This window comes from Sus scrofa, chromosome 1 (assembly GCF_000003025.6).
Source record: "Sus scrofa isolate TJ Tabasco breed Duroc chromosome 1, Sscrofa11.1, whole genome shotgun sequence".
NCBI classification, from domain to species: domain Eukaryota; kingdom Metazoa; phylum Chordata; class Mammalia; order Artiodactyla; family Suidae; genus Sus; species Sus scrofa.
In genome coordinates this window covers 31,872,290-31,898,190 of record NC_010443.5, presented here as the reverse complement: position 1 = coordinate 31,898,190, position 25,901 = coordinate 31,872,290, and the positions used below count along the sequence as shown (strand labels likewise).

Sequence of the window (25,901 nt, the reverse complement as noted above, 5' to 3'; positions counted from 1 at the left end):
CTCTCTGCAACCTCATCTTTTTTTAAAAGTACTCACTCATTCAAAAAATGTTGTTTAGGAGTTCCCATCAAGGCACGGTGGAAATGAATCCGACTAGGAACATCGAGGTTGCAGGATCGATCCCTGGCCTCAGTGGGTTAAGGATCCGGCGTTGCCATGAGCTGTGGTGTAGGTCACAGATGCGGCTCAGATCCGGCATTGCTGTGGTTGTGGTATAGGCTGGCAGCTACAGCACCGATTAGACCCCCAGCCTGGGAACCTCCATATGCTGTGAGCGCGGCCCTGAAAAGACAAAAAAAGAAGTTGTTTAAGTGCTAAGTCAATGCTGGGTACTTTCCTCAATATGGTGTGTTAGGAAGTGCATAAAACAGAAATAGACCTTTTCTAGACGGAGTAGTCGAGGTGGAGCAAGAAGAGGAAAAGGAGCACGACTGCAGAACTTTTCTTTACATCTTAGAATGTCAAGATAATGGGAAACAGTAATTTATTTTATAAGTTTCTAAAATGTTGCTCTAATACTTTGGCCTATTGTTTAAAATTAAAGGAAATATTTTAATTTTCTTTTGTGAAAATAAATGATAAAATATACAAATAATAAAATTAATAAAAATATAAATTTGGATGGAGTCTGAAGAATCTTCAAATTAAAAAATTTAACTACCAAAACTTTTTTAGAACATATACTATGTATGTAAATTTACATAATACATATGTGAAAAGTAAATATTCTCTAAATATATTGTTTTATAAAAATGCATGTTACAGTTTTATTTAAAAATTTTAAAATATAGCATGTTGCCTTATTTATAAAGATTTATTTAGCGGAGTTCTCGTTGTGGCACAGTGGTTAACGAATCCGACTAGGAACCATGAGATTGTGGGTTCGATCCCTGGCCTTGCTCAGTGGGTTAAGGATCTGGCATTGCCATGAGCTGTGGTATAAGTTGCAGACGCGGTTCGGATCCTGCGTTGCTGTGGCCTTGGCATAGGCCAGCAGCTATGGCTCCGATTTGACCCCTAGCCTGGGAACCTCCATATGTCATGGGAGCGGCCCTAGAAAAAGGCAAAAAGACAAAAAAAAAAAAAGAAAGAAAGAAAAAAAAAAAGATTTATTTAGCTTCTGACAGAACTTTCTTCTTTGAAATTACTTTAATCGATCAACATTGACTAGATGATTTGTTTATAATTCCTGTCTATTCTTCTCTTATAAGCATGATCCTTCTCTTCCACTGCCAGGGTTTTTAAGGCCTGCCACTTGGAGTAAAGTAATTGGGTAACTCCTAGAGGTTCTCAGGGAAACTTGGTTTGAGATCCATAATGTAATATGACTCCTATTTGACCCGATCAAAAGACAACCAATTGTTACTATCTTATACATTCAGTGGATAATTTTTTTTTAATTCAGGAATGGATCAGACTTATTGTGAAAAACAGGAATATATGACTGATTATTTTTCCCAAATAAACTTCTACATGTATGAAGGACCTGCCCCCCGCATCAGGGCTCGCAATATACCTCAGGACTTTTTTACCTGTAAGTATGAAGATGGAAATGGAAAAATAAAGGTAAAACTAAAAGTGAATAACCATAGCCCTCTGATTCTGAGGATGAAGGGATTACCAGCCCCACTATTCTGACTTCTTGGAAAGACCATACAGAAGCAAACGAGAAACTCCCCTATTTAAGTACAGTCTATTGATAGAGTCTGTGGTAGTATCTAATACTGTTGGGTTAAAATATATTCCACTTCATTCTTAAGTGCTAAAATAAGTCTTTCTTAAAAAAAATTTATTTCATTTTACCAGATCATAATCATTAATAAATGTCTCTTTCATTTTCATGTGAACTTTTGCATTTTTTTGCATTTATCAAGTATCAATTGTAATGTGACATTTATTTTTCTTTCGAAACAGTTGATTCTGAAGAAATTGTTAGGAACCTCAGTGTAAGTACAGTCTCTTAACATACATGTTTAAGTTAATGTAATGTCCTTAATCTGGGTTTCAAGAAATTTGTGTTCTCTAACTTCCATCTAAGCCATTTGCAATTTATTTCTTAAATTCGCCATTGACAGTTTATATTCCTGTTAGTTGCTTTCATTTTAGTTGTTCTTATTTTGGAGTTGACACCATGATAGGAAATTCATTTGAAAAACAGGGATGCTGACTCCTAAATTGAATGGGCTAATCTTTCATTTAAAGGAGCTGGGCTAGTGAGCTTCAGATGTCATTGGTTTTCACACTTTTTGTTATTTAATATCAGAAAATAGTGAAGCACAGATATTATAGATCGTTTGTACCAGTCAGAAAAATAAATTCCTTACCCTAAATGTAATTGTAACTGCTTTTGATTGGCTCTTGCATCTCAGGTTGTAAGTGAACAAGCAGATCAAAAAACCAGATAGCTGGTGTTCCCCTTGTGGCCCAGCAGAAACGAATCCGACTAGGAACCATGAGGTTGCAGGTTCAATCCCTGGCCTCACTCAGTGGGTTATGGATCCGGCATTGCCGTGAGCTGTGGTGTAGGTGATAGATGTGGCTTGGATCTGGCATTGCTGTGGCTGTGGTATAGGCTGGCAGCTGTAGCTCTGATTGGACCCCTAGCCTGGGAACCTCCATATGCCGCTGGTACGGCCCTAAAAAGACAAAAAAAGAAATAGCTTAGAGAAATCAGGATTTTTTCAAGGTGGGGTTCACTACTCCTGGAAAGACCTGAAATAGCCTCGTGTGGTGGTTTTAATAGTTCTATGCTTAAAGTATATTTGCAAGTGTAAAACGATTATATGGATTCATGAGTTTGCCAATGCTTGGGATGGGGCTGGATTTATTTCTGTCTAAGTGATATGCAATTATAGTAAAAACTCAGAATGAAATGTGAGTGATTGAAGATTAGGAAACATTGGGGAAAGAATGGTTGCTGTAACTTGGGACCCCCTGCAAATTTGAAGTAGGAAGCACTGTTGGGGCAGAAATTCTTTAGTATTAATCCTTCCTTTTTTTCTCTTACATCTGATATTCTGGTCTTGATTAAGCATGGTGGGCATTCTTACCTCCTGCTGGTGTGGGGTGTACATGCAGTGTGTTCTTGCAGCTGGAGCAGTAGTGGAAAATTATCAGCAAATGGACTCAGAATCCACACATTGTTTTCCCTTTTTTCCATCACCTATCGATCCTCATAGCTGAAGTCCTGTTAGTGAGATGAGAAAGGGCAAACGTCTAATAATCCCAGTGGTGCAAAAGGGATTGGACATGCAGGCTTTGGAAATGGTCATGACATGACCTCACAGACATGCACCAGGCCTGGAGCTGTAGAGTCTCAAAGAAATGGACTGTCATTTTACGAAGTAGTCCATTCTTCCCAGGAAAATGGTGTGGTTGTGCAGTATTTCCAGGAATGCTGTTCTGTGGGCCTATATTGAGCTGATATTGGACAATCATAAGCAAACATGAACTGGCAAGCTTCATGACAGGTAACAGCTTCAGCTTTGTTCTTAGATCAAATGACCAAAGTTTCATCTTAACTCTAGGGTCTTCGTCTCAAATTCTCAAATGCAAAGAATAACCTTATTATTCTTCAGAGCTTAGCAGTGCATCCTCAGTTTTCTCTGGATTTTATCTGGCTGTACACCCAGCTGGCAAAGGGTGATTCATCCATTGATCGGTGGTCCTTCAGGGCACATTCTGATCCCTTGAACCTTTGAGGAAGTTGCTTTTGCAACAGATGCCATCATGTGCTTGCCTGGAAGTTACAAAATAGCAGCTTAAGAAAGAAGTAATGATAAATGATAAAGCATTCTCTTCCAGAATCCTGGAAGAGATAGAAAAGTAGGCAAGAAAAAATAGGGGAGATATTTGTGCAATAAATTCTTTTCTCTTCCCTTTTTTATTCTATAACTCTTCACTCTCCTACTCTGTATTTCTTTTTAAATTGTTTTTTGTCTATTTCATAGTGACTCTTCTTTTTCTTATGTAGAAAGAATTTTCAGAAGTAGAAGGACTGTACTAGATTTCAAAAACTATTGACCTGATTTGAAAAATAAGCAAATGCAGGGTAATTGAGTTAAATGTGAAGGAATGTTTTGGAGCAATTAAACTAGTTTTAAAAAATTTACCCATATCTATGAATGTTTTACATAGTTTTAAGGTATAATTTAGACTCCAAAGTTGTAATTGCCACTCTAAATCTAGACTTCTATCCATTCTCTGTCAAAAAAGGAGGGGTATTTATGGTCATTTAAGATATATACACAGGAAGAAAAACTTTCAAACATCAAACATATAGTTTACATCATATTTTAAATTGCAACTTAAATATGTTGCAACAGTTAAAAACAATATACTTAGGGAATGTGACTACACTGAAAACAGGTTTAATATTCCTATTTTATTTGCCAGGCTTAAATCCTCTTACTTTAAAAAAATTTTTATTGAAGTGTAGTTGATTTAACAATGTTGTGTTAATTTCTTCTGCATAGCAAATTGATTCAGTTATACATACAGATATATGTACATACAGGTATATATATATACATTCTTTTTAATATTCTTTTCCATTATGGCTTATCACAGAATATTGGTATATTTCCCTGTGCTATACAGTAAGATCTTGTTGTTTACCCATCCTGTATATAATAAAACTATTATTATATACTAATATCTGCTCATCCCAAACTCCCAATCCTTCCCTCTCCACCTGCTCTCCCCTAAGCAACCACAAGTCTGTTTTTGCTCTGTGAATCAACTCTCTTACTTTTAAAAAGTGTTTAATAAATTGACTTAGGAGATGAAGTTATGAATTATTTTGCATCTTTTAAAGGTGTCATGAGGAAATACTTTCTTTTTCAGTGCCGAAAACCTGATCAGCATTTCAAACCCTATCTGACCCCTGATTTGCCAAAACGACTACACTATGCCAAAAATGTCAGAATTGATAAAGCTCATCTTTTGGTGGATCGACAGTGGCAGGCTGTGAGGTTTGTGTCCCTATTAATTTATCTCATAATATTTAAAAAAATTTTATAGGTATATTTGATTTACAATATGTTAACTTCTGCTGTACAGCAGAGTGATTCAGTTATGCATATATATATTATTTTTCATACTCTTTTCCATTACAGTTTATCACCGAATATTCAATAGAGTTCCCTGTGCTATACAGTAGGACCTTGTTGTCTTGCTGTATGTACTAGGGTCTCGTGGTACTTTTAACAGTCATCTTTCATTATAAATTTGTTTAACCTTACCTGCTATTATGATCACATGGGTTTTCCTGAGCATGACAATTTCTTGATCTTTTATATGCTATCTAGCGCTTCCGTGTTTGAAAGGACAGTTATTGGTTGGCTGGTCTTAGCATTCTAGCCTTCACAATATAGATGAGAATGAAGAAGAAGGCTGACTGTTCATTGACTTTTCCAGAGATGATCCGTATCAGTACATTCTTAACTTCCGCTGTGGTCTCCTTCAGGTGGCAAACAAGATATAAAGATGTACCAGTTGTCTTACAGGCTTGTAGTGAGTAATTGATTAAATGGCTCTTTCAGGTCTTTGTCATCTTTGTGGTTTTTACAAAAGAGCATGCTTATGGCTAAAAGGCCAACCTAATCAATTAGCTGTAACCTTTCTTTTTTTCTAGTCATAATTGTGATTCATATTGACTATAGAGCATTTGCAAAATATGTCTCTTTAGAGAAAATAAAAGCCATTCTGAATCACTCCACCCCAAAATAATCGATTAATTGAGTCAACAGAATTTTACTGATGCTTGTTATGTGTATCCCAAACCCTGTTCTAGGCATTTGGGATACAGAAATGATTCCTGCCCTCCTGGTCAAATGGAGAAGCCTGATAATAAGCCAGTAAATAAACACACACTCTCTGATAGTTTAACTCATGTTCCCTATTTTTGCATTGTATTCCAGTTATTTTTGCATAGGCATAAGTGAATATAAATGGAATCAGGATAATATTACATTTTCTGGCCTTTTTTTATTTGTTTGTATGTTACAAAATGCCAGGGGGATGCAGAGGAAAATGCTTTTGATACGAAACATAAACATCTTTTATTTTAGGGCTGCACCTGTGGCATATGGAATTTCCAGGCTAGAGGTCGAATAGGAGCACCAGCTGCCGGCCTACACCACAGCCACAGCAACTCGGGATCTGAGCGGTGTCTGGGATCTACACCACAACCCTTCGCAACACGGGATCCTTAACCCACGATCAAACCTGCATCCTCATGGATACTAGTTGGGTTTGTTACCGCTGAGCCACGATGGGAACAACTTTTCTTTTTTTATAAACATCTTTATGAAAGATATGTTTAACAGAGGAAGAGGAGATGGAATAGAGGAAGTTGTGTTCTGATATTAATGTGTGCAGGATGAGGAACTAGAGATTTGGTAGAGTCTATTGAATGAGAGAACAAGAAAGCTAAGTACACTGCTAAGTCAGAGAGAGTGTAATTTAAATTAACACCACTAGATGGCACTGGCCTTTCTTCTTGGAATTGGAGTCTCATAGCTCTTTGGCTCAGTGGGCTGTACTGTGGTTCAGGGTACTGTTCCCTGAAAGAAGATTAATATTTGTGACTAAAATTGAGCTTTATTAATGTTAAATATATAGGATTTTTAGTGGTATATGTATGTAATAAATTAATGTGAATAAGATCTCCAATTATTTACTGTTAAGGATAAGAGATCAAAGGAGTTAAACCACTGGTACAAAATGAGAAAGTACCCGTCAGTTTGACAACATGGACTATGGGTTATAGAAGGAGAGTCCAGCGGCCAAAATACCTCTGGATTTCACACATTAATACTCAGTCTCAAATTGTGAGCTTTGTACATTTACTAGCTAGCCATCAGATGTAAAAAGAGCAGCAGCCCTAGAGTTCAAGACCAGGCACCACACCTAGCTTATGGTGAGAACTTGGACAGATTAATGTCTTAATGCAACATTGTTCTCATTTCTAACAAAAGGATAGTCTGATTTTATTATTCCCTTGCTATTTGCATACAGGGTAACTTAGAGGAAACCTTGACCTCAGCCCTAACCAGAACACCTGGGGAGTCCCATCTGATTAGGTCCTGGGTTTACTTTATCTCCAGCTCTTAACATATGAGTCTCAGGCTACCTATTTTCTAAGTTAAAATATGTCATCTTTAGTTATCATGTTGAATATTTGATAATTAGGTTAGATTCCCTTTTCAGAATTATAGAAAATTTCATTATATAGCATAATCTATCTTCCTTCTCTTATTTGCCATTTTAAAAATGTGTTAGATCTCACTAGTTTGGGAAACCTGATTATTTGAAACCAGTTGGAATAATGTTAAAGTTCCCTTTTAGAGAACATGAATAAAAGCTTTTCATTTTATGTTTGGAAACTGACAAAATACATCCTAGGCAAAATGGAGATAGACGCAGTTCCCACCCTAAGGGTTCCTGTCCAGGGAAGGAGGATGGCAACAGGTATAATCGGGTGTAACAACTGCTGCCCTGGGATCAAGTATAAGGCACAAGGAAACAAAGAGTGAGTTCACCCCCAGGTTCATACCCCAGGTACGGATGCCAGATAATGTTAGAGAATGCTTCCTGGTAGGCTGTTTCCTGTCCTGGGTTTTGAAGATTCAGGATGGTTTATGCTAAACACAGCCCCATAAACAAGTCTTCCTGAGCAGTTGTCTGGTCTGTGCATTGCACAGAGGCACTCACCCAAGAAGATGAGTGGGAGCAGAAATCTACTCCTTGCTCAGCCCGCCAAGTCTTGACAAACTGTGTCTGCAGAAGGAAAGGGACCCCTTTTCTTTACTGGAGGCAGCCATCTGCTTGCTGAGCCTTGAGCCTGCCTGGCTGTGTCTTCTTAGAGGTGCTTCCTTCTCTGACTATTCTGCTCAGAGAAGAGGAACCCCCCCGCCCCCCGCCAACCCTTTTTAAACCAACTCTGGGGCAAGGAAGGGTAGAGAGTCGGGTTTCCAGGCAGAGGGACTAGATTCCATCAGCTGCAGGTATTCCCTATTGCCAGAGCAACTAGTGAATGAAGCTTCCCTCTGTATGAAGGACCTTACCTTTTAAGACTAAGGACTGTGACTTTGTGGAGAAAATAGGAGATCATTGGGAGGTACAAGAGGGCTAGAGGTAAATATATTGGGATTTGCATTTCAGAGGTCTCGCTGCATCTTCCATATGGAGGAGATGGTCCAGTGAGTGGTAGAGACAGCCAGTTAGAAAGAGGTGTAGTGACTCATTCTTCAGCATTATGGCAGCCCCAAGGGACACTGTGGCGCCATGGCGGGTGGTGAAACTAGTTAGCACACTATCAGGAAATTATGTATGGTGACTCAGATTTCCCAGGACGGTACTGGTTCATTATATTCTGTCTCACATGTGTACTCATTACAACATATGTTTCCATTTCCAGCAGGGATATATAGTGTTAAAGACAATTAGGGGTGTGTGTGTGTGTGTGTGTGTGTGTGTGTGTGTGTGTGTGTATTAGAGTTATTTGGAAGATCTGGAGTTCAGAGTCACAATAACCAAGTTAGGTCAGATCTATCTATCTTAGAACGGTGAAAGTAGAAGAAAGAAACGAAACAAAAAGATAGGACTTGGCAACTAATTGGGTATCAAGAGAGAAGTCTTTCTCATCTCCCATCTGTGTCATTACCCACCTCTAGTGAGAAAGGAGGCCTTGATTTTGCCTTTATTAATTAGACATGAGGAAGATAAAAGAGAATTTGTTTCAAAAAATTTTATATGGTACTTGGAAGTTGAGCTAGACTATGACAGATAAAATCAACTCATCTTTTCCAAGTGTCAGCTTCCATCTTTCCACGTGTAATTTCCAGTGCCAAATTAATGGTTGGAAAGCTTGAATACAGGCAATTAAAGGAGCAAATTTCTAAGGTTTTCACTTGGAAAGCGATAGAAAATAGAGCTTTTTTAAACAATATTTTAAACTTTTGCTTCCAAATGCAATTTTGTAATACTAAAGTTTTCTAATTCAGTTGGTTTAGAAGTTGGAAATATGAAAACAAACAAAAACTACGTTTTCTTCTGAAAGTTCCCTGCAATTAAGTGTATGGCATTGTCACTGCTGTGGCTCAGGTGTGATCCCTGGCCCAGGAACTTCCACCTGCTGCAGGTGAAGCCAAAAAAAGAAAAAAGAAAAAGAAAACCCTAGATTTTTCTGAAAACAGAAAGATAAATAAAGGATCAATTTTAGAAAATTTTACCAATGGCTTGGTTCAAAAGACCTTTTCTTTTTTTCATTAATGAATACTCTAGCTTCCCACACAGAACTTAAAACTGAATTATCCTCAACCATACAGTTCGGTGAATCTTGGGAAACTGAATATCCATGCAATAGGGATAAAAATACTTTTTAAACAAATTTTACCTTCTACCAACAATTTTATTGGAATTAAGATGATGTGAACTGACACCTTAGAGTAATCGGATTTAAACCCCTTATAAATAGGCCTCTCTTGCTTTCCCCATTCTAGGTAGTACTTACTTTCTCCTTTCTTGATAATTTCCTCAGTTCCAAAGATTTATTTTTAAAGCACTGAAATACGTAAAGTAACATATTAATCAAACTATTCTTAGTCACACAAGGATAAAAGTACAGGTATAAAAGTACAGGTAAGCCCGAAGACAAATTTTTAAAAAATTTGTGCCTTTGTTCATCCTTTTCTTTTTTTTTCTTTTTAGGGTCGCACCCATGGCATAGGGAGATTCTCAGGCTAGGGGTCAAATCGGAACTACAGCTGCCAGCCTACACCACAGCCACGGCAACTTGGGATCCAAGCCTCATCTGCAACCTACATCACAACTCATGACAATGCCAGATCTTTAACCCACTGAGCAAAGCCAGGGATCGAACCCGCAACCTCATGGTTCCTAGTTGGATTCATTTCTGCTGCGCCACTATGGGAACTCCTGTTCATCCTTTTCTTAATGTTTGAGTCAAACACTTTGAATTCTATTTATAGACCCTGGAATTTTCCATCCTCTACCATTTTTCTGTCTGTTTTTCTGTGGTTGTGAATTTGCACATGAAAATAAATCTATTTCTGCTGTTGTTGACTGAAAAATTTACTTATATAAAAGTAGAAGCTACATCAAAATCCATTACAGCTCCATTTGCAATAAGGTTTCATGTCAAAAGATTGGTAAAAATGTAATAATATCATTTCTTTACAGGAGTAAAACATCTTCATCTTGTGGAGGAGGCAACCATGGTTATAATAATGAATTTAAGAGCATGGAGGTAACTTTTTGCTTTTTTATAACAAACATTTATTGAGCACTTACTTTATGACAGCTGATGTTCAGGATGACTCTTGTATACATTTGTGAACAACACAGATAAAGATCCCTGCCCTCATGAAGTTTTCCTTCTAACAGGTGGATATAGACAACTGGCATAATAAAGCAATATATTGTTTGGTATGTTAGGGGATAAGTGCTATGGGAAATAAAGATAAAGGAAAGGAGAGCAGGTAGCAATTGGGGGTGTTTGGGGGTGCCATGGGAGCAGAGTGCAACTTTAAATAAGATGGAGAGAGTAAGATTCATTGAGATGACATTTGAGTGGAGACTTGAAGAAGGTGAAAGAATTCTTCTTTCAAATACTCAGGGGACGAATGTTCCAGGCAAAAGAAACAGCCAATGTCAAGGCCCTGAGGTGGGAATGTGTCTGGTGTGTTGAGGGCACAAGAACCTTCATTAGGCTATTAGAAGGCTACTAGGCTCTGACTGCAACTGACTGGAGGGGAAAGAGTGAGTGTTAGGTGGACATGTTAAATTTAAAGTATTTATTAGGCATGCAAGAAGAGATGTTATGTAAAGGCAATTAGAGAGTCTACCTAAAGAGACAGAAAACCGAGCTTTAGACTCATCAATTGTTTACGTGTATAAGGTGTATAAGTAAATATACACAATATAAATTATGTACGTGACTAGAGAAGATCCTCAAGGATTGAATGTAGGTGGAGAAGAAGACCAAATACTGAGCCCTAAGCTCTTAGACTTGAAAGCAGATCCAATGAAAGAGGAAAAAAGCAGGAGTTGTGTGGTGTCCTTGGAGCCTTGAAGGAAGCCATGTGTAAAGTGTTGCTAATATTCCCCAACAGGTGAAGGAATACAACCTGCTTGTCTTACCTGGTTCCACTTGTAACACACACACACACACACACACACACACACACACACACACACACACACATCCTTTTCCAAATAAAGAAAGATGTATTGGGCTCTCTATGAATAGAACACACTGCCTCTTAACATGGTCATGATGAGTTATATCTCTTAGTAAATACTTGAGAAATTTCTGGAGACATCATACTTCTCTTTTAATTAGGGTACTATTTGATAATTAAGTTAATTACTATAAGAAAATACCTATGCCTCCAATTCTTGGCTGATTATCTCAGGATAATATATATGTGTGTATATATTCCTGTCACCTGAAAAGAATTGCTTATCCATGTTTGATACTGTTCCTCCTGTTTGGAGTTTAAAACAATTAGATCTGTTATAAATAATATAATTAAGTTACCTTTAATTAGTTAAACACAAAGAAAAATATTTAGATCTCTTCATCCTAAAAGTAAATGGGAAATGTATCTAAGAAATCAGTGAGTTGGTACAAGTTGTGCAAAAATTTAATGCTTAGAAATGTCAACATTTTTGGTCACATAGCAGCAACATATTTGAACAATGATATGAAAGGAGTATAAAAAGAATATATGACACTGTGTGATGAATTCTAATTTCTATTGCCCGAGTCTTGTAAAATTGTGCTGGGACTGGTTGCACACGTTGCTTGTATTCTCTTAGTCTGTTGACATAGGAGGCTCTATGGAAGCAGGTGATTTAGAAAATACAGCATAGATTATATTTGATTGGGATTGGTACAACGTCACAGGTAGAAATGATGCAAAAATCTGCAAAGCAGCCAGTATAAGTGGAGTATTTTAAATTGTGGATCAATATATGTATACACCTATAATTTATGTAATATTGTATAGCAACTATACGTCAATTATAAAAAAAATCATACAGTGGAAAAAAGTCTGGACAGAGGGCTAAGACAACAAATAGAAGAGCTGTTAGGGAAAGAAAATTGTGTTTCTTTCAACATCTGTTTTTGAGTTTACGTGGCATCTAGTAACAGGAGGACTATCACCACCTAGGCTATTTTTTTGGCACATGGACCCAGTTTTAAAGAGAAGACTGAAGTTGAACCATTTGACAATATTGAAGTCTATAACCTAATGTGTGGTAAGTATGTCTATATAAATTGAACAAACAAATAGAGGTAGAGTTTTAAACATATGTATTTTTTTTTTTATGGCCGCACCCATGCCATATGGAAGTTCTGGGGCCAGGGATTGAATCCGAGCTGTAGCTGCAACCTAGGCCACAGCTGCAGCAATGCTGGATCCTTAACCCGTTGGGCCAGGCTGGGAAGTGAACTTGCCCTTCCTCAGTGATCTGAGCCACGGCAGTTGGATTCTTAACCCACTGCACCACAGAAAAAAGCCTAAACTCACATTTTTGAAATTGGTGAAAAATTGAATCCCAGAAATAGATGCTCTGCCCTAAGAAAACAGAAAATAGAAAAGAGGAGGGAGAATTGTTTATTATTCAGAATTATTCAGTTACAAGTGTGAATATTTTCTTTTCTTTTTTCTTTTTTTTTTTTTTTTTGGTAATGATAAAGGTTAGATCTCAGGAAACCAGCTTTTCTATTAGTTACTATATGAAAATTTAGTAGAATTTAATATAAGTAAAATTACACTTTCAACTTTTCAGAGCAGGAATAACACACCAAAAAACAGAAGTGTTTTCTTGTAGTTACAGAGAGAAAGCTTCAAGCATAAAAGGATGGTTAAAAAAAAGTCCTGTTTGGGTAGATGTTTTTATTACACTCATTGTTAAAAAAACCTTAATGAATGAGAGTTTTGAGGAATCTAACCTCCCATCCTGACTACATGCTTACCTCGGACCACACGTCGTTTAGCTAGGCTAGTCAGTGACTGAGTTGCAATTTCATCTTTAGCTATAGGAATTTGTGAACATAAATATGCTCACAATTATCACTCTTAATCTTGCCACTGGCCTGTGGTAATCGAATGTGACTTAGAGACCAAAGAGTGTTCAGTTAGAAATAATGTGTTATAGCCTTAACTTAAATTCCTGGTTCCCAATGCTGACTTTATGGTCAGGGCTGCTGGCCCTTTTCAGGGAAGGTTTAATAGGAACCAGATGGGATTCAGTTCAAGGAGAGATTTCTTTGATAGTATTCAGTAGGAGCCACTTACAAGATTATGTTTGTGAAATAGTTGTATGTTTTGTTTTTATGGGAAAAATTAGAAAAAATTCTCAAAATATTAAGCAAAGTTTACTAGGTTTAATTTCTCTTAAGTATATGTACTTAGAGAATTTTCCTAGAATTAAATATACCATAAGTGGGGAGTTCCCGTAGTGGCGCAGCGGAAATGAATCCGACTAGGAACCATGAGGTTGCAAATTCGATCCCTGGCCTTGCTCAGGGGGTCAGGGATCCTGTGTTGCCGTGAGCTCCATATGTTGTGGTGCGGCCCTTAAAAAAAAGACAAAAATATATATATATATACCATAAGATTGTACATTACTTAACTAATGTACAGTCTTATTATTATTATTATCTTATTAATAAATTAATTTTGTTTTTACTAAAAGTATAGCTTTTTATGCTAGAAAACCATGATATATCCGATTCGACCCCTAGCCTGGGAACCTCCATATGCCGCAGGGGCGGCCCAAGAAATAGCACAAAAAAAAAAGACAAAAAAAAAAAAAAAGAAAAATAAAAAGAAAACCATGATATGTCTAAGGCAAAATGAGATGGTTTAAGCAAAGACATTTTTCTCTGGAGGAGCAGAAACAGTTCATGAACTTTCCTGTGGCTCATTTCAGCAACTGTTTCTGTTTTCTAGATAGAGTAGGTATGGAAATTGTGGGTTATGGAGGAACTGGTAAACTGAATGGCCGTATTCCACTGCATTACAGCAGAATGTATTAAAGAAATGAACAGTGGGTGTTTGTTTTCTCACACCCTCTGCGTAGATATTGTTGCCTTTTAATTTAAAACTACTTTGAATTTATTTTTTGAACAGATCTTCTACACATTCAGCCAGCACCAAACAATGGTACACATGGTAGTTTAAACCACCTTCTGAAGGTGCCTTTTTATGACCCATCCCATGCAGAGGAAGTATCAAAGTTTTCTGTTTGCGGCTTTACTGTGCTATTGCCCACAGATACTCTGGAATGTTCATGCCCTGGGCTACAAAATGTAAGTAGTAACTTCATGAATCCATTAGAATGTAAAGGGGCAATCTAATCTATAACCAGGGTAGCTGACAACCATGTTTGTGTTCTGGCTCAGACATTTACTAAGTAAACATGTGGTTTCTCTGAGCCTTATCTGGAAATGAGAGATACATTATCAGATTAAGTATGTGAATATATTTCATAAACTGGAAAGCACTATTTGGAAATTGTTAATCCCTTGTGAACTGTCTTCAGTGATTTGAAACTGTGGAGGCCTGGGGCTCTGTTGGATTTCCTTCATCAACCATCCCTCTTATACCTTAAGGATCAGATGGTCATGCCTGGTTAATTCAGAGCAGAAAGAGCGGGAGGACGCAGGGCCTGGGATCTAGCATCAGATACACCCACCAGGATAGGAGCTGTGGCATCTACTCAGTGGGAAGCCTAGTATCCAAAGTGGGAGGTATTCTTCTGGGTAGCAGTGAAATATCCTCTGATCAGATAATGCTCGGGGGCTGGCTGACCAATACTCAGCCTTGGGAAGTTCTTTTTAGTGGATTAGTCCTGCTCAGGGGCAGGACTTCAGCTCCCAGGAGACTCTCAACAGGGTGAGATTCTGGCGCTAGGAGGGGCCTCCTAAAGGCAAGGAGTCAGAACAGGAGCTCAAAATGCAAGGACCAAACCCACCTGTGAGAACTGCATCGAGTGGATGGGGCTGGGATTTCAGAATGGAATGGGAGCCCAGTTATCAGGAGTCCATCAAGCTAAAGCTAATGTCAAGGTGCATTTGATACCAAGTTCAAAGTGTGGTTGTAGAACTAAATAAACACCTGCTGCCTCAGATAAGAATTGTTTTTGGGAGCCAGGGGGCAGGGAAGACTACGCTCTCTAATCCTCAGAATGATATTATGCCACAGAAATAAATATGTAAATAAATTACTAACCAAAAAAGGCTTAAAGGGACAAAAGTCCAAATTTCCCAATAAAAATCAAATCCAGACAAAAGATCAGAGTAAGGTTATGGGTTTCCTATTGCTCTGGATTTCAGTGGAACCACTGATTAAAATAATAATAATAAATATTATAAGGTGAGTGTTTTATTCCTCACCTTAGAGATAAAGAGGGCTCAGAAAAGTTAGGCAAATTTTCCAGTGTCATGGAATCTCAGTCTCTCTGACAGAAAACCCCAAGTTCTTCTCTGTAAGCAATGCCCCTTGCTACTCAAACTGTGGTCCCAGGATCAATGTCAGCATTGCTTGTAAGCAAGTTTGAGATTCAGAATCTCAGGCCCCACTGAGGTTGGGCTTACTGCATCAGGATCTGTATTTTAGCAAGATCCTTGAGGGAGTTGCATGCATATTAAAGCTTGAGAAGCCCTGAGATGTTGTCATCCCAACTTAGTCGTTGATTCCAGCTAAGGTCAGAATAATCTGTCCCATTATCGATTACATCTTTGCAAACTCCCCCCCACCAAAGAAAAAAAAAAAAAAGTGTTCCTGGGAGTTATATCTCTATATTTCTGAGTTAGAAGCAGAACTGGAATTTAAACTCAAGTTAGTCTGACTTTTTTGTTCAGTAGTAAAACATTCATGTGACTACCACAGAAATAATCTTGATCACCTTTTAAAACATAGGTTGTAACTTTGATTCACTTTCTCCCTCTCTCCCACATTATCTTGCAGAATGCTGACATAGAACATGTAAATCAGATGCTAAATCTCACTCAAGATGAAAGTAAGTCAACAGAAAGTGTGTTGCTTCCATGTTTAGACCTAACAAAGCGCCATGTTGCTTTTTGGGGGTTCTCCCAAATAAGCTCACAGGTTCATCTGAACGTAAAGATTTTATTGCCAATATTCAGGAAAGAAAAAACCCCAGATCTAAGAACAACAAAACAAGCATGGAGTGCTTACAGTGGTTCTAAGCCTGGCATGTGCCTTGTCTATATTGCCCTCTTCACTTTCTTAGATGTAAAGAGACAAACTGCCTGGGTTTAAGTTCTACATCCACTGCTTCCTGACTGTGTAACCTGGGCCAAATTACTGAACCTTTCTGTGTTTCAGTCTCTTCATCTATAGTAATGGTACTCACCTCATATAACTGTGAAGATTAAAAAAGCTAATCCATGGAAAGAATTTAGAAGTGCTTGGCCTGGAGCAATGTTATTACTACCAGTTTCTTTCTTTCTTTCTTTTTTTTTTTTTTTTTTACATAAAACAATTTTAATTGAGGTAATTAACATTTAACATAAGTTTCAGGGGAACAACATAATGATTTGATATTTGTGAATATTGAAAAATGACCACCATGGTAAGTCAAATTAACATCTGTCCCCATACATAGTAACTAATTTTGGTTTTATCTTTGTTTTTTCGGCTGGGTGTTTGTTTTTGTTTTTGTTTTCTTTTCATGTTTTAAGCATACGGAAGTTCCCAGCCTAGGGGTCCAATTGGAGCTCTAGCTGCTGGCCTATACCACAGCCAGAGCAACACAGGGGTCTGACCCGAGTCTGCCACCTACACCACAGCTCATGGCAATGCTGGATCCTATAACCCACTGAGCAAAGCCAGGGATCAAACCTTTGCCCTCATGGATACAATCAGGTTCATTACCACTAAGCCACAATGGGAACTCCTGTTTTTGTTTTTGTTTTTCTTTGTCTTTTGGCCACCCCACGGCATAGGGAGTTTCCCAGGCCAGGGATCAGATTTGAGTCGCAAGTTGTGACCTGAGCCACAACTGTGGCAACGCCAGATGCTTAACCCACTGTGCTGGGCTGGGATTGGAACCTGTGTCCCGAGCATCCAGGACGCTACCAATCCTATCACGCCGCAGTTGGAACTCCACAAATTTTTTTTTTTTTATTTTTGCTTTTTAAGGCCAAACCTTCGGCCTATGGAAGTTCCCAGGCTAGGGGTTAAATCGGAGCTATAGCTCCCGCCTACCCCAAAGTCACAGCACATGGGATCCGAGCTGCATCTGCAACCTACACCACAGCTCAGGGCAACATGGATCCTTAACCCACTAAGCAAGTCCTGGGATCCAACCCACGTCCTCATGGATACTAGTCAGGTTTGGAACCTGCTGAACCACAGCGGGAACTCCTACAAACATTTCTTTTTTCTTGTGAAGATGATGTTTAAGACTTACTCTCTTAGCAACTTGCAAATATGCAATACTGTATTATTAACTATAGTCAACCTGTTGTCTTTTAAGTATTCTTGTATTAAACTCTCTGGGTCTGATTCATCATTTATAAAATGGAAATACCTACTTTTAGAGTTGTTATGAAGATTAAATGAGTTAACAGATGTGTGTACCTAGAATAGTGTCTTGCACATAGTAACTTCAATAAATATGTTGGCTGTTTTGACAATCTTCTTATAAGCTACTGAGGGTTATTCTTGACATGAATACCCTGTGGGTTTTTTTAACCATCAATAATTGATGGAATTTAAATTATAATGGCAGACAGTTAAAAACCAATAAATACATTAGGACATACTCTTAATAAAACTCTGATTTCTTTCCTAAGAATTATTAAAGTAGGTCATCTTTGTTATACAGTATGTACTTTTGATTTTAAGGTTTTTATCTCTTGAAACATGTCTTGTGAGCTGTTAGCTGTTTAGCTAAACATTTTCTCTAAGCCTTAGTTTTATAATTTGTAGAATGGAATAATAACACCTACCTCATAGGGTGGTTGTAAGGATTAAAAGAGGTTAAAAATGTAAAATAGATATATGAATACCTGGAAAATAATAAGCCATCAGAGAGTGATAGTTGCTATGTATAGAAACATTTGCTAATTTCACAAAAAATTTTTTATTTTATGTTATTTTTATTTTAGTAACAGCAACAGAGAAACTAAATTTGCCATATGGGAGGCCCAGGCTTATGCAAAAGAACAAAGAACCCTGTCTCCTTTATCACAGGGAATATGTCAGTGGATTTGACAAAACTATCAGGATGCCCCTTTGGAGCTCATATACTGTCCCTAAACCGGTAAGTTCCTGTGTCCCTTGATCCATGCAGACTGGAAAGAAATTGTAGTTCTTTAATATTCTAAAAGTTGAATTTTGATTTCCAGTAGAGATTCCAAAGGGAGCCCGCTGGCCTTCGGCTTGTAAGACTATCTATGTCCAAGGTTTTACAGGTGCAACACAGATGCAAAAGAGTAGTACATGGTGTTTAGCCAGGAGAAAGTAGAAAGTGTTTCAGGCCAATTGGCCAGTTGGTCTAGCAGACAGAAAAAAGATTTCAAAGAGAAGCAACAGGAAGTACAGAGACTCATTTCATTTGGTATTTTCCAAATATATGGTGGGTATATCTGAAAGGTGATGGTAACTGAGGTCTTAAGGGTTTTGTATTTATTTGATTACCTAAAAATACTTTACTATCTGCTGCGTTCTGTGGTTGGCACAAGAAACACCGTGTGAATAAGAGGTAATGCTTCCCAGAAGATCTAGCACTCTAAGGAGTCAGGCTAGACTTACGCGCACGGTTGTGTCATGTCGCAGAGACTGAGGTTGAGAATCCAATTCTTAAATCCTCTTTCCTCTTTCACTATCTTGCAAACTCCTTTTTAATTAATGGCACCAGGACAATTGGCTATCATAAAAAAATGTTAGGTTCCTTCTTTTATTTGTATTCCAAATAAAATCGCAAGTGAATTTATAGACCTAAATGTGAACAGCAAATTGATATTTTCCTTTGTTATATCTTTCTGACCTTAGGATAGAGAAGGATTTCTTAGGACAGAGAATAACAACAATAGCAAAAGTACAGAGGAAATTGATTAATTTTCTGCACCAACATTAATGTGTGGCAAAAAAAAGTTATGGTTGGGACAGTGTACCTGCATTGCATGTAAGAAACAAGTGATGAGTGTACAGAATAGCAATTGGGATCCAGAATAGCTAATACATTTCTACCAGTAAACAAGAGAATGATAGGCATCTTAGTTAATAAATGGGCTAAGGAAATGAGTCAAGTAATTGAATTTCAATAGCAGTCTGGGAAATAAAAATTAAAGCAAAATTGAAGTCTGTCAAAAATCAGCCCAAACACTCCTGAATGGCAGGAATGGTTTTATTTAGCGCAAGGGAGCTGCCCAGTTAAATGCTTATTGGATGAATGCACTGGATAAATTAATTACAACCACTATTTTTTTTTTTTTTCTCTTTTTAGGGCCGCACCCATGGCATGTGGAAGGGCGCAAACTAGGGGTCCAATCAGAGCTGTAGCTGCCGGCCTACACCACAGCCACAGCCACAGCAACACAGGATCTGAGCCACATCTGCAACCTACACCACAGCTCAGGGCAAGGCCAGGGATTGAATCTGCGTTCCCATGGACACTAGTCAGGTTAGTTAACTGTTGAGCCACTACGGAAACTCCCCAACCACTATTTTTAAAGAACTAAAGACAAAGCAGTACTTCCAACCAGGGTAAATAAATAATCAGGAAGCTGTATTTGTAGAGGAAATCTTAGTATTTTTAGATGCAAAGATTCTGATGACACCCCCCTACTTGTTACTGTTCTTGCTAAGGGTATAGTTATTCCTTTCCTTTTATGGGAAAGAAGTGATTGGTTGTATCCAGTTTATTTACTCTTCTTGTTCCAATTCAGAATTTTGGGAAAAAAAATAAGTATATTTTCCCACTACTAACTAAAGCTTTGTGTGTTCTGAAAGCCAACTCTGTTGCTGACAATAGCCTAACTGTGTTCAGTGGTAGGAGAGCACTAACGTCGTTTACCAATGTGGACAAATATTTTACAAACAGTTACCTGCATTCATATGTATGGTTAATGGTAACATCGCTTCTATAATATGCAGAATGTTCAGTTGTCTGATTTTCTTCAGCATGCTAGGAAGCATATTATGAAACAGTAGTGTGAAATTACTTATTTCTTAAAATAATTTCTATTTCCTTTTTGTTTTTGAGAAGGACAGTATATTCAAGGCCAGTTTGAGTATTCAGATCTCTATTTGAAAAGTCCAGGTACCAGAGATTATGCGGAGTTAAGGGGAATGTTTGTTTTTAATACTTTCCCTTGCTGTCTTGCATTCCTGAATTTATATGAGCTTTAGCGGAAACCAAAGGCAGAGAGATTTTAAGTGGGCTCAGACGAGGAGTTTAGTACAATTCTTTTTTGTTATTGTTTTAAAACTAGCTTCTTTGTTACCAAAAGTTCCTGTCCTTTCACTGATCCCACAGAGCTGCTTGTGTATTTCTCCTTCCACGTGACAGGATGGAATTCTAGCAATTTTCTGCTTTCTAATTCAGAAATTACTGTTAGTATGTTGTGGTTCAAGAAAATTACATACGAGGATGTTTTGAGATTCACATAAAAATGTTGTAAATCAGCTCTGTGTTTGAAAAATCAGACTTTAAATAAGCACTTTTTGGAACATGGACCCAATTGGCTTGTGTCTTTAAATTTTAGGGAGCTTTTGTTTTCCTGTGGTTTTGGTGGGTTTTCTGATTGCTGTTGTTATTATCTCAGAAGAGTTCTGGAGAAGTAGCTGTGATTTGAAATCATGGTCCTACAGCATTTGTTTCAAAACCATTAAGGTTGATCAGATGGTATAAGGGTATTGCTTGTGGGCCTTCTCAGTAGGAAGATGGGAATTGTTTTTTCTGTTGCTTGGTGACAAATTAAAAATAATAGCAAGAATTACAATTATTACTTAGCATATATTCTTCAGGAGTTGAATATGAAGTGAAAGGGCTTTTCAGAGAAGAAAATGTAATACATTTTGAAAAATATCTCCCTCTCTATATACATATGTATATACATTTCCCATATCTAAAGTTTTACAACGTCTTTTTTTGTTTCAAAAGCTTGTTAGCTCTGATATTATAAATTATGACCAGTCATGTTTTGTGAGTCTTTAAAAACTAGGGACTTTATTGTTTATTGCATAAGCTTTTTTGAACTATAAGAAATATATTTCCCTATAGAAAAAAGTCCCATGAGTAGAAAAATAATTTAAAATGTGTATAGCCATTATCCTTACCATAAGGCAAGATCATAATTATCCAGTCTTCAAGAAAAGAAGTTTTAGCTTTGGCAGTCAGCCTACAGGTAAGGAGAGTCTATAATGTCAATAAAAATAATTTTATCCCTTGTTCAAGTTCTATTTTGTTTCCATGCCAGACTAGAAATGAAAGCATCTCACTTTCCTGTCTGTGCTCATTGTCTGCTTCCCTTGAAGAATTTTGAGAGCGAGGGAGTTCAGATTTTATCTGAGTGCTTGGGTTCTATTTATTGTTTTCCTGCCTTTCTATCCTCTGGCTTAAAAAATTCTAAGGAACTCTGAAAGGATAATAGGATGAAAACCGTGGGGGGAGGGGAGGTAGTGGCGCAGGGCGTAGTGATAAGGTGGTGGTTCCCTGTGCCTTCTCTCAGGAGCCCAAGATTCAGAAATGATAGAACCACAGCTTCCCTTCATCCTTCTAGAAGGCTGCTTACTGCATGATCTCTCCTTTATAAAGGAGGCCACATCTGTCTTTCCCAGTCTTGATGCACTTATATTTGGAGGTTCAGGTTTGACATGTAAGAAACACATCTTAAGATTTTCAATTAGCCGAAAATGTGTAACTTTTTTTTTTTAAGTACTTTCTGACTAAAGTAAGGGCCATTCTGGCCCTTTTCCCCCAGCCCCAGGTCTGCACCACTTCGAGAAAAGTAGTGAACATTTCACCCAATTAAATCGCTTGAGCACAACTTCCATGGCTGCAGGCTCAGTAAAGATTATAATAAACTTTCTTCCTTAACATTTTTATGATTTCAAGTATTAAATATAGTCATTTCACTTTCCTTACATTATGGAAAGTGCATCTACAGCTACTTTTATGTGTATATCATATATTTCTTCAAGTCAAATACTGGGTGGTAGGAAACCTCAACAGACAATATGCTGGGTGTCTATAGGGCTGATTCGGTCATCAGTCAACCTTTCTGATTCTCCCACTTAACAACATTTTTATGTGCCCCTTTAATGCCAAGTGAAGAAACCGGGCCGTTCAGAACTGTTCACTATATGTTTTTGAAAAAATATAAGCAATTCTAAGCAATAATAATATAAGCAATAAGATTTCTAGTATCTGCCACCAGAAGGAGAGTGAAATAAATGGTGAGAGCTAATCCACTGCATCTAACACAAATGTCTTCATCTTTCTTGGTCTGCTCCTTGTTTTGGTGACTATATGACTGAGGAGTTTCCTAAGAAAAAGGAATTAGGGAAGAGACATATCTGAGATTTTGTGCATCTCAAGATGTTTTTATTCTGTCGATATGCTTAATTGATGGTTTAGCTTTAGAATTTTAGATGCAATTTTTCTTCAAAATGAATAGAGTACTAGACTAATGCTTTTTTTCTTTTTGTATAGTTGAGTTACAATGTTGTGTCAATTTCTGCTGTACAGCACAGAGACCTGGTATATACACATTCCCTTTCTTATATTTTCTTCCATCATGGTCTATGCTAAGAGACTGGTTATAGTTCCCTGTGCTATACAGTATGACTTCATTGCTTATCTATTCTAAGTGTAATACTTTGCATCTACTAACCCCAAACTCCCAGGCTATCCCTCTCCCTTCCCCCTCCCCCTTGGCAACAGCAATTTTATTCTCTATGTGTGTAAGTCTATCTCTGTTCTTTGGATGTGTTTATTTGGAACACAGTTTTATTCCACATGTAAGTGATATCATAGACTTCTAATGTTTTTATATGTTCCCTTTCCCCATCTCTTGTCTTTAATTCTGCTTCTTGAGCAATATCTGCAAATTCATCTTCTAGATCTCATTGACTATCTAATTTCTGCTGTCATATTTTTAAATCTAAGAGCTCGGAGTTCCCATTGTGGTGCAGCTGAAAGAAATCCAACTAGGAACCATGAGGTTGTGGGTTCGGTCCCTGGCCTTGTTCAGTGGGTTAAGGATCTGATGTTGCCATGAGCTGTGGTATAGGTCGCAGATGCAGCTTGGATCCCTCATTGCTGTGGCTGTGGCATAGGCTAGCAGCTATAACTCTGATTAGACCCCTAGCTTGGGAACGTCCATATGCCATGGGTGTGGCCCTAAAAAGCAATAAATAAATAAATAAATAAACAAATAAATAAATAAATAAACCTAAGAGCTCTTTCTGTTATCTCTTTCTCTTTTCTGCTCTTTCTTTATGGATGTCATACATACTCTCATCTCTCTGAGAAGTGAGTTTTCTTCTGCTCTCTGCATTGTCTCTTTATCTTCTCAATTTCTCTCCCCAAGCCCAAGAAATATCTGGTGGTCCTTCGCTGTCAGCTCATATTTTAAGGGAGAGGCACTAGGCTACGTGGCTGGGCCTTGCCAGCTTGATAGGCTTCCTGATAGTTAATCAGGACAAGAACCAGACATTTTGTTGGGGACTTCCAATAGTAAGTATCTAGTTTTCATTTCAGGCTGGTTTGTTTTCCGAAGAAAAGACGTCTCATCGGAATCAAAGTACAGGATTATAGGCTACATGGGGGCAGGCGATGAGACTGGAGGGAATCTTACCTTTCAGTATATAGGTTTTTAATTTGATTCTATTGCTTTCAATGTGGTTTGCTGTTCCTCTGGTTCAGCCTCTCCAGTGAATAAATTATCTGGCTTCATTTACAGACTTTCAACCTCTCCTCTTCTTTCCAACTGTACACATACCCCCTGTCTTTAGGAGACTCCAAGTTTTACGCTTTTTGCTGTTCTACAATAGGAATCAGCTTCTTTGGGTTTTTCCCAACTGTAGTCTCCCAACCAGTGTTTACTGGTTTACCAAGTCAAGGTTACCGTAGTAAACAAACATGTTTATCTGACTTTCAGCTTCTAAAAATTTCTTTTCATGTCTTATATGTCTTCATCATTACTGTTCTTTTAAGGGGATCCCAGAAGGGAGCAGAGGTAAATATTTGTGTGGCAGTCAGTTGAGAAATTTATTCAACTTTTATATAGTGTTTTCCAACTGGCATGTTGCTGTATGTTAGGGATACATTCTCTCCTTGTCTTTCCCCTCATCTTCAACTTCTGCCTGTCCTATACCTCATGGTGGGGCTCTCCTGCCTATGGATATAGTATGCAGTATACGTTGCCTTTTCCTTTGTGAATTGCTCTTGTATGTTTTGTTTCTTTTCACTCAGCTTTATTGAGATATAATTGACACATAACATTATGTAAGTGTAAGGTATATAATGTGATGCTTTGATGCATGCATATATTCTAAAATGATTCCCACATATGTTTTAGACCACCATAGCTAATTTTGCTTTTAGTATAATGTAGTAAATAGAGGGAGAACATTCTAATTTAATTTAATTTTTCAAATAAATTATAAAATAATTTTGTCAAGGACTATATACATTGTGGGCAGTAGAGGGCATATAAATCAAAATCTCTGAAAAAATTAAATGAATAGCAAAACGTTTATATACTTGTGACTGCGTGCTAATCAAAATATGATCATATAATACTGTATTACCTTAAAAATTCCACATTTATAGGATGATTGCTAATAAATAAATTATTGTCTTAGTCTTTAAAGTTGCAAAGAAGGGAGTTCCCGTCGTGACGCAGTGGTTAACGAATCCGACTAGGAACCATGAGGTAGCGGGTTCGGTCCCTGCTCTTGCTCAGTGGGTTAACGATCCGGTGTTGCCGTGAGCTGTGGTGTAGGTTGCAGACGTGGCTCAGATCTGGCGTTGCTGTGGCTCTCGTGTAGGCCAGTGGCTACAGCTCCGATTCGATCCCTAGCCTGGGAACCTCCATATGCCGCGGGAGCGGCCCAAGAAATAGCAAAAAAAAAAAAAAAAAAAAAAAAAAAAAGTTGCAAAGAAAATAAAAATATATTCCTATATTCATGATGAATACAGCATAGCTACAAATTTATTAAAGTCCCGAAATGAGTTAATTTATACAATTCTAGCTTCTTTGAGTTAATCTAAGTTAATTAGAATTTCTTGCTCAACTGAAGGATATCAATATTTTAAAAATAAGTTGTTTATATTTTATTTTCAATTTTTATTTGCAAGTGCAGCAAATATCACCACCTAAAATTAAGATCCTGAAAAGGGTTTTGGTTTTTAGCAGTAGCAGCTCCCACTGTTCCTCTGCCCTCAATTTAGGTTTTATTCTGCAAATATTCCTTTCCAAGGTGTATTTGATTTGCCCTTCCCATGTCCCTAACCAGAAGGGAACCACAGAAGAAAACATTGCTGAAGACATCCATTTCCATTGCTTGTGTAGACCTGATTCACTAAGAAAATAGGAAACGGTCAAATGAAAAACATTCTAGGGAAGCGACAAACCATATAAGGCGATGGGTGAGCCACAATGTGGGCGTCATTTTTTTTTCTTCTTCTCTCTTTCAACAGGGAGACACATCGCCTCTTCCTCCCACTGTCCCAGACTGTCTGCGGGCTGATGTCAGGGTTGCTCCTTCTGAGAGCCAAAATTGTTCCTTCTATTTAGCAGACAAGAATATCACCCACGGCTTCCTCTACCCTCCTGGTTTGTATAACTCTTTTTTAGAGCAGCTGCTTAGAAAACTCTC

The 25,901-nt window shown here is 37.8% G+C and overlaps 1 protein-coding gene across 3 annotated transcripts in view; it reads left to right on the top strand.

Moving 5' to 3' along the window:
- ENPP3 (ectonucleotide pyrophosphatase/phosphodiesterase 3) overlaps positions 1-25,901 on the top strand; it is a 73,438-nt gene that overhangs the window by 34,427 nt on the left and 13,110 nt on the right. For all 3 annotated transcript variants that reach the window (XR_002342887.1, XM_021087960.1, XM_021087953.1), the window contains 9 exons: positions 1,406-1,534; positions 1,915-1,946; positions 4,846-4,973; positions 10,207-10,273; positions 12,204-12,291; positions 14,172-14,350; positions 16,011-16,062; positions 18,179-18,333; positions 25,723-25,858. Coding sequence is in view for 2 of the 3 variants with exons in the window: in XM_021087960.1 (XP_020943619.1) it covers positions 1,406-1,534; positions 1,915-1,946; positions 4,846-4,973; positions 10,207-10,273; positions 12,204-12,291; positions 14,172-14,350; positions 16,011-16,062; positions 18,179-18,333; positions 25,723-25,858 (966 nt within the window). In the remaining variant the exon portion in view is untranslated. The remainder of the gene's footprint in view (positions 1-1,405; positions 1,535-1,914; positions 1,947-4,845; positions 4,974-10,206; positions 10,274-12,203; positions 12,292-14,171; positions 14,351-16,010; positions 16,063-18,178; positions 18,334-25,722; positions 25,859-25,901) is intronic.